Source organism: Papio anubis, chromosome 10 (genome assembly GCF_008728515.1).
Source record: "Papio anubis isolate 15944 chromosome 10, Panubis1.0, whole genome shotgun sequence".
NCBI classification, from domain to species: Eukaryota; Metazoa; Chordata; class Mammalia; order Primates; family Cercopithecidae; genus Papio; species Papio anubis.
In genome coordinates, this window is record NC_044985.1 from 90274896 (window position 1) to 90284827 (window position 9932).

General features: G+C 40.9%; 1 protein-coding gene across 1 annotated transcript; it reads left to right on the forward strand.

Annotated features, from left to right (window-relative positions):
- The first annotated feature begins 7928 nt into the window (after window positions 1-7928).
- Window positions 7929-9265, forward strand: LOC101005654 (PRELI domain containing protein 3B-like). The gene is given in 2 exon segments (XM_017947196.3): window positions 7929-7990; window positions 7992-9265. Coding segments are annotated over 2 exon segments (582 nt in total). The 5' UTR covers window positions 7929-7943; the 3' UTR covers window positions 8527-9265.
- Window positions 9266-9932: the final 667 nt, after the last annotated feature.

The window sequence follows — 9932 nt, forward strand, 5'->3', positions numbered from 1 at the left end:
GAAACGCTTAATTCTGAAAAGCACGGTTGAAAATGAGTCTGGCCATTGAATATAAAGCACTATTGTGAATAAATGATATTCTCTACTTCCTGGAGTCCTGAATAGAGTTCACTTTGGTCTCAAAATTTCTGATACTGACAAGTCTGATTCCATATAAACTTTTTTTCGGTTGCTATGTCATCAGCACCATCATGCATTACAGGAAAAAATGTTTCTCTGCTCTCTACTTTGTCCACCTGCTTGAATTGATGTGGGCTTCAGAATTTGCCATGTTTGGTTGAAACAGTAGCTTACTAGAGGATTTGGGCCTTTGGATTGTAAATCAACGAAAGCACCAAAACCAGTAGTAATAAGACCAACATTTAGTAGAATGGTGTATAGCTGCACCTGAAAGGAATTTTTGTTTTGGGTGGAAATTTAAGTTTGAACAGGCCCCGTATCTGATAAGCAGCTGCCTGGCCTGTGGGATAGTCTATGGTGAATGAGTTCCAGGACAAGAGTGCCCTACTGCTGGCCTCCAGCCCTTAGAGGATGGGGGTGATATTGAAAATTTGTAAAGATAAGGCCAGACGCAGTGGCTCATGCCTGTGATCCCAGCACTTTGAGAGGCCGAGGCGGGCAGATTGCCTGAGGTCAGGAGTTTGAGACCAGCCTGGTCAACATGGTGAAACCCCATCTCTACTAAAAATACAAAAATTAGTTAGGCATGGTGGCACGTGTCTGTAATCTCAGCTACTCAGGAGGCTGAGGCAGGAGAATCACTTGAACCCAGGAGGTGGAGGCTGCAGTGAGTTGAGAACACACCACTGCACTCCAGCCTGGGCAACAGAGCAAGTCTCCATCTCAACAACAACAACTAAAAAAAAAAAAAAAAAAGAAGAAGAAGATGAAGAAAAGAAAATTTACAAAGATAAGCTAAGATCTAGGGGAAATTGGAAATTTATTTGGGGGTTTATTTGTTGAATTGGAATTTGAAAGGAGTTGTTTGCGATCATTATGTCTTTCAGTTAAACTGGATATCAGACACCTATCAGGGACATGAAAGTTCAAATTTCTTTTTCAAGAGCCCAGCAGTGTGTATTTTAAAGAGTGAAGTGTGTGTCTTGGTACTTATTACCTGTAATGTCTGTAACTCGAAGGGGAATTAGGAGTGTCCTGGCCTATGCTTGTAGTGTGGCCTTAGTGTATGTGGAGACCTATATGATTTTGATTTACATTTTGGGTGTGTGTGAGGCAAGAAATTCTGAGAGGTTTTTTTTTTTTTTTACCTTATGGGGACAGTTTTTAGGTTATGGCCCAATAGCTTATAATAAATGTGAAGATAGGGCCATTTGTTGACCAGGGTATCCAGTGCTAAGGGGCCTGCCAGAAGTTTGGTCAAGTGTGTTGTTTCTGGGTCCTGTCCTTTATTAGGGACATCTTGGCTAAGGGATGAAGGCAGCAACATCCCACCAAGCTCCATCACATCTGAAGGTTGGCAGTGCCATCTGCATAGCCTACAAACTCCCATTATTTGTCACCCAGTTAATCCCAAAGGGCTTTCTATGTAGTCAGGGAGTCTGAGGATGGGGTGACCTCCTCTAGCAACCTGGCATCTTGCAAGGGACTGAGAACAAGGGAAGCTACTGCCTCCTGCAAGTGGAATATGCCAGAGGGCCCAGGTTTGGATCTATCTGGTCTTACAGAGGCCTTGGTAGCCATGCTATGTTTGTGGGTGCTGTTTCCGTGACCCAAAGGATAACAGGCAGCTGAATATGGAGGGTCACAGGCTCAGGTTCTGTGAGAGCCTCTATTTCTAGGACACCCTAGTAGGTAGTTAGGCATTTGTTATTCTCATGGTGTATAGAATGAGGCTGAGAAGGGTAGTCTTTTTGCATCAGAAACCCTGGGGCAACTAATGGCCATCATAAGTGGTCCAGAGATTCTAGGAAGCATGAGAAGAGATTGCCTAAGCCTATACAGTGAAGGAGTTATTTGAAGGCACTAACAGGAGTGCCTGTTGATTATCATTTGTAAGTATAATTTGTAAATGCAGTGTCTGTTGCCCCCATGACCTACAAAGGGATAAAAGACTTATATGTCCTTATTGAGTGTGGCAAGTTGATCTCCTTGAAAGAGGACGTTATCAATGTAACGTTTTACTTGTGCTCCTGGAGAAAGGTGGACGTCATCAAGATCTTATCTGAAACTATGTGTGACAAAAAAGCTGCTAGGGTACCCCATGGATAGCCTGAAAAGGCATATTGTGTCCCTTTGGAGGTAGAGGAAAACTGTAGCTGAGAGAGTGTTTAAATAAGTACTGAACAGAACCTCTTAGCCAATCTTTAATAGCAAACTATTTACCAGTTGTTGATTGGATAGAATCAGTAATCTTAATAACATTGGATATTGGGTCTAGGACCTTGATGGATGAGAGCACAGCATTAAGGTTACAGCAATCCATCACGAACTCTCCCACTACCTTTTTAAAGGTTTAAGAACAAAGTAAAATTGAGCTGTTGTATTAGTCTGTTTTCACACTGCTATAAAGAACTCCCTAAGGTGGGTAATTTATAAAGGAAAGAGTTTTAATTGACTCACAGTTCCGCATGGCTGGGGAGGCCTCAGGAAACTTAGAATGATGGCAGAAGGCAAAGGAGAAGAAAGTGCCCTTTTCACAAGGCAGCAGGAGAGAGAAAGAGCACAGGGGAAACTGCCACTTTTAAACCATCAGATGTGATGAGAAATCCTCACTCTCACTAGAACAGCATGGGAGAAACTGTCCCCATGATCCAATCACTCATCAGGTCCCTCCCTTGACGTGTGGGGATTACAATTCGAGATATAATTTGGGTGGGGACACAGAGCCAAATCATATTATTTTGTCCCTGGCCCCTGCTAAATCTTATGTCCTCTTCACATTTCAAAACCAATCATGCCTTCCCAACAGTCCTCCAAAGTCTTAACTCATTCCGCCATTAGCCCAAAATCGTAAATCCAGCATCTGAGACAAGGCAAGCCCCTTCCACCAATAAGCCTGTCAAATAAATAACAAGTTAGGTACTTCCAAGATACAATGGGGATACAGGCGTTGGGTAATTGTTCCCATTCCAAATGGGAGAAATTGGCCAAAATAAAGGGGCCCACAGCTTTATGCAAGTCCAAAAGCCAGTGGGGCAGTCATGAAATCTTAAGCTGTGAAATGATCTCCTTTGACTACATGTCTCACATCCAGGACATGCTGATGCAAGAGGTGGGCTTCCAAAGCCTTGGGCAGCTCTGCCCCTGTGGCTCTGCAGGGTACAGCCCCTGTGGCTGTTTTCATGGCTCATGTTGAGTGCCTGTGGCTTTTTAGGTGCATGGTGCAAGCTGTCAATGGATCTACAATTCTGGGGTCTGGAGGACAGTGGCCCTTTTCTCACAGTTCCACTATTCAGTGCCCCAGTGGGAACTCTGTGTGGGGGCTTCAACCCCACATTTCCCTCTGCATTGCCCTAGTAGCATTCTCCATGAGGGTTCGGCCCCTGCAGCAGACTTCTGCATGGATATCCAGGCATTTCCATACATCCTCTGACTTCTAGGCGGAGGCTCCCAAAGCTCAACTTTTGTCTTCTGTGCACATGCCCAGTGCCACGTGGAAGCTGCTAAGGCTTGGAGCTTGCACCCTCTGAAGCAATGGCTCAATCAATGGCAAATGACTTGGCCCCTTTTAGCCACCGTTGAAGCTGGAGTGACTGTGATGTAGGGCACCAACTCTTGAGGCTACACAGAGCAGTGGTGCCCTGTGCCTGGCCCACAAAGGCATTTTTCCCTGCTACACCTCTGAGCCTGTAACTGGGGAGGTTGCCGCAAAGATCTCTGACATGCCCTACAGACATTTTCCCCATTGTCTTGGCTATTAACTTTTGGCTCCTTGTTACTTATGCAAATTTCTGCAGCTAGCTTGAATTTCTCCCCAGAAAATGGGTTTCTCTTTTCCACCTCATCATCAGGCTGCAAATTTTCCTAAGTTTTATACTCTGCTTTCCTTTTAAATAAAAGTTCCAGTTTTAGATAATGTTTGTGAATGCATATGACTGAATGCTTTTAGAATCAGCCAGGGCACTTCTTGAACACTTTGCTGCTTAGAAATTTCTTCCACCAGATACCCTAAATCATCTCTCTCAAGTTCAAAGTATCACAGATCTCTAGGGCGGGGTAAAATGCTGCCAGTCTCTTTGCTAAAGGATAGCATGAGGGACCTTTACTTCAGTTCCCAGTAAGTTCCTCATTTCCATCTGAGACCACCTCAGCCTGGACTTCATTGTCCACATCACTATCAGCAGTTTGGTCAAAATCATTCAACAAGTCTCTAGGAAGTTCCAAACTTTCCATATCTTTCTGCCTACTTTCTCTTCTTTTTTAATATATAAAGGATTTTTTTTTCTTCAACTTTTATTTTAAGTTCTAGGATACATGTGCAGGATGTGCAGATTTGTTACATAGGTAGACGTGTGCCACGGTGGTTTGCTGCACAGATCATCCCATCACCCAGGTATTAAGCCCAGTGTCCATGAGCTATTCTCCCCGATGCTCTCCCTCCCACTACCCCTCCATTTTCTTCTGAGCCCTCCAAACTGTTTCAACCTCTGCCTGTTACCCAGTTCCAAAGTCATTTCCACATTTTCAGGTTATCTTCATAGCAGTGCTCCTCTCCCGATACCAATTCTCTGTATTAGTCTGTTCTTACACTGCTATAAAGAACTGCCTGAGACTGGGTAATTTATAAAGGAAGGAGGTTTAATCAACTCACAGTTTTGCATGACTGGGGGCCTCAGGAAACTTAAAATCATGGTGAAAGGTGAAGAAGAAGGAAGTGCCCTCTTCACAAGACAGCAAGAGAGAGAGCGTACAGGGGAAACTGCCACTTTTAAACCATCGAATCTCGTGAGAACTCCCTCACTATCAAAGAACAGCATGGGGGAAACCTCCCCCCGATTCAATCACCTCCCACCAGGGATTACAATTCGAGAGGAGATTTGGGTAGGGACACAGAGCCAAACCATATCAGTTCTCAAATGTAGAAGTAATGGGGACCCTTTATTAACTGGGTTTTTAATATATATACATAATACATTTTAATCCTTGAAGGCCCAGTTTTAACTTATGTTGGGCATATTAACTATTTTAACTGGGGGTTCACAGTGTCACATTTTATCAAGGCAGTCTGTAACCACTAGAAACTTATTTTACTTTTAATTTATTGTATCAGAGTATATATGCCCAATATAGACAGCAATGGATACTGTGACTATGGGAAATTTAGGCAAGGCTACAGTTAAAGGGAGACATATCCATTTTTTCTTTATATTATATTTAGTTACCTTCTCAAGATCATAGGGAAGCACAAAGTTTCAATTTCATGTGATTCCCAAGTATGACTATAATTTGAGCCCGGTGTTGATTAAATCCATGAAGTTTTGTCAACTGGTATATTTTAACAAATGCTAAAGTTAAGTTAAAACCTGTTTTATAGAGGCACAAAAGCCAACCAGACCTTTTAAAATCTTTTTGTTTTATAAATTCTTTAGTATATCAGTTTTGAATTTCCAACTGGGTCAAATTATGGAACTTTGTTTAGATTTAGTTATATATTGTGATAGATACATGATGGATATGAGGTATCTATTTATTATATTCCCTCCCTCCCTCCCTCCCTCCCTTCTTCCTTTCCTCTTTTCCTCTCTCCCTTCATCCCTTCCTTCTTCCTTTCCTTGTAGTGCCTGAGCCTCCAATTGTTTTCCCTCATTGCCAGTGAAGTGCCTTCCTGATACTTGACACTTTAAAAGTTTGGTTAAAAATCATACTCCTTAATGTAATAAAAACTAGAGCTGGGCTGGGCAACTCGTGCTTGTAATCCCAGGGAATCAGAAGGCTGATATGGGAGGCTTGCTTGAGCCTAGGAGTTGGAAGCTGCAGCAAGCTATGATCATGCCACTGTACTTTAGCCTGGGTGATAGAATGAGACCTCATCTCTTAAAATACACACACACACACACACACACAGAGTAACTATTTCTTCTAGTACATTATCACTTTGGTAGTAGTATAAATGCAACACTACGGATATATTATGGGGGTAAATAGATTTATGCAGGCTTGCTGGGGCTAACCACTATTTTTGAACAAAAGTGTGATTTTCTCGATTAAAAAAACTGGAGTTCGTAGTAGAGGAAACCCAGTTCTAATCTGCAGAAAATCAGCTGATGAAATTGATTCTGTTCTTGAAGGTGCTGGACACTCTGTAACTTTTGGTTTATCCTTAAATGAGACTTACTGTATGAAGCTACTGTGGAACAGATTCCACAGTAGCAGGGACGAGGCAAGAATGAGGGAGCTGGTTGTAAAAATAATAATTTCCAATTTTTGTGGAAGTATCACATATGAAGGAACCAATTTAGACAGATACATAGAGATGAAGAAGTGCATTAAAATTTATTGTGATGAAATATTATTCCATGTTTCCCTTGTAGACAGATTTAATTTTTTAATCTCTAAGCAAATTTCCATACAAGTGAAGGATAAACCAAATTAGGTAAAACTACGTGAAATAAGCATTTTTCTTCCTCTTCATCTTTCTTTTTCTTCCCTTTCCCTTCCTCCTCATCTCACTGTCCTCCTCCTCTTTTTCTCCTTGGATGATTTTATCCCATTTAGTTGAGTAAATTGCTGCTGCAGTTGATAATTAGAGTTAATATAGCCAAGAGTCAGGGTTTAGGTCAACACGCTTTGTGTATTCGGGTTTATAAAGCAAGCTTAAGAACTTTAAGATAGAGATTTAAGTTCTAGTTAGTTGTAAATGGACAATTTAAAGTGATTTATAAAAATTACCTTTCTTACTCAAGTAAAATGTAACTCTAACACTATAGCTATTTTTAGGTTCTAAAATGGTCTTGAGGGAAATTTATTCTGAGGCTGTAGGACTATCAAAAAGACGCGAAAGCTCTCTAGGATGTGAGAGAAGCAGCATGACAATTCCAAGTAGTAAAGTGAGCATGGCTCATTTTTGCAATAAGAAATGAAGTAAGGAAAGTATTTTGTTTTTAAAAAATGAAAGCTTTAATGTAAAAAATATCTGAGCCTTTCTGTGCTTCTTCCTACTTTAATATGACATGACATATTTATGACCTTTCTGCATTATGTATCTTCATGGAACAGAAAACATCCTTAAGGATCCTCAGATGCTGCGGTAACCTTCAAGCAAATACAGCAGACAATATGTGATGTCTAACTGTGCAGTAGAGGGAGAAACCTCTCCAGGTTCCTTTCAACTTTGTTATTTGTTCACAGCAATTTAAAGGCCTTTCTTCTTTGCTGGTTGTCTAGTGACTACGCCTACTTAAAGAAGCATAAGTTTTTTTGTTTTTTGGTTTTTTTTACATGGAGTCTTGCTTTGTTGCCCAGGCTAGAGTGCCGTGGTGCGATCTCTGCTCACTGCAACCTCTGCCTCTTGGGTTCAAGTGATTCTCCTGCCTCAGCCTCTCGAGTAGCTGGGATTACAGGTGCCCAACACCACACCCGGCTAATTTTTGTATTTTTAGTAGAGACGGTGTTTCACCATGTTGGTCAGGCTGGTCTCAAACTTCTGACTTCAAGTGATCTGCCCACCTCAGCCTTCCAATGTGCTGGGATTATAGGCGTGAGCCACTGGGCCCAGCACCTTCCCTCTAGTTCTTACCAGGCCCTCACCTTCTGTACCTGGACTACCATAACCCCCCCCCATCTAATTAGGCCCAGACACGAAGTCAGACATAACCTTTAAAAAATCTGATCACATCATTTTTTTGGTTTTAAAATCACCGACATCCAGTCTCATATGTTTCTGGTAAAGGTCTAAATGTACACATATCTTTCAGAGAAAGGTGTTTGCCAATATTTATCAAGAATTTAGGCGCTACCCGGACATCGCTCCGGGTGCCGGCACCATGAAGATCTGGACTTCGGAGCACGTCTTTGACCACTCATGGGAAACTTACAACAGCTGCAATGCAGAAATACCCAAACCCTATGAACCCAAGTGTGGTTGGAGTTGATGTGTTGGACAGACATATAGATCCCTCTGGAAAGTTGCACAGCCACAGACTTCTCAGCACAGCGTGGGGACTGCCTTCCATTGTGAAGTCTCTTATTGGTGCAGCAAGAACGAAAACATATGTGCAAGAACATTCTGTAGTTGATCCTGTAGAGAAAACAATGGAACTTAAATCTACTAATACTTCATTTACAAACATGGTTTTAGTAGATGAGAGACTGATATACAAACCACATCCTCAGGATCCAGACAAAACTGTTTTGACTCAAGAAGCCATAATCACTGTGAAAGGCGTTAGCCTCAGCAGTTACCTTGAAGGACTGATGGCAAGTACGATATCCTCAAATGCTAGTAAAGGCCGAGAAGCAATGGAATGGGTAATACATAAATTAAATGCTGAGATTGAAGAACTGACAGCCTCAGCAAGAGGAACCATAAGGACTCCAATGGCGGCAGCAGCGTTTGCAGAGAAGTGATCATGACAGTTGGTAGACAACATCGAGTACTCCAGGTCTCTCCAAGCTGACTATATATTTATTTGTTATTTAAAAAATACAACTATATTTTGGGGTTTTGTTTTTTGTTTTTTGTTTTTTTATAAGTAGGTGTAAGGCTATGTGACTTGATCTAAACAGATGCAGGGCCTCTAAATAAAAGGGATCATCTGAAATTAATGTTGTTTGAAATTACTATCTTGATTTTGAGGGTTCCAGTATTTCTGTGAAAACTGAACAAGAACTTCTTGGCAACTGGTATTGATATTCAGTCTCCTTAAGGTAGAATTTTCAAGCTTTTCATATATTGGAACTCCACCTGACTTTGGACCAACCCCAGAACAGAGCAGAGCCACCTCCTATAGACACCCATTGCCCTGCTGCTGTACACTTCAACAGCTTGCACAAGGGAGCTCACTTAAAAGGAGATATTGTGTAGTTTTAAAATATATTTTGTGTTAAATACCTTACTCTGCTATAAACCACCATTAAAAACCAGTGTTTTGATTTGGTAGTTAAATATTTTTGGAGTGAAAAATTATCACTGAAGTAACATGACTCCAACAAAAGTATGGTTTCATTATAAAAGAGTACAGTATTGATTTGCCAAAGTTTTGTGACTTAGTAAAGGTATTAACTTCCTTGGATTTGTACTTTGTGATTTAGTATGCTGTGTTGTGGGCTGGTTATGTTAACTGAAAAAAATAAAGTAATTACCTGAGTTTTGCAGCGCTCTAACTTAAACAGAAGAACAGCTGTTCACATCTTTTAGCATTTCACATTTGCCTAACTTAAAAATTGCCATGTGTCAAAATCATGGTTTTGTAATTGCTAAGGCATATGTCAGGTTATTTGAATATAATTACTCTTTGAAGTAATTGTGACCACAAAACATCTTTTTTACATGAAGGAGCTGTACATCATTTGAAATTACTCAAATGATGTCTTGCTCTGAGGCATAGACCCCAGGTACTTAGTGCTTTTAATAATATGGTGCCACTGCAGGATTTGGGGGTGGTGGGGAAGAACAAGGATAATGGTAGGGGGAGGCTTGGCCTGAAACTAACCACTACGTGAATTGCACTGCAGGTTTTACTTATGGGAATTCCTTATTTGGGATGTCAGGAGGGCAGCTGCAAACTGAAAAGCAATCTAGTAAATGTACTTTGTTTTATATATTGTAGCAGGCAATTAACCACTAAATAATAGCTTTGACATTTGCAATTGTTGCATAGAGTATTTTTGTTAGAAGAAGATTAGCTCTTGCCTTTATTTTACAGTGCTTAGTGTGATAAACTTCGTCATGTTTCCTATCAAACAGACCAGTTAATATATGTACATAAACCACAGAAATAGTATAACAAACTATTTTTAAATTATCGTTTTCC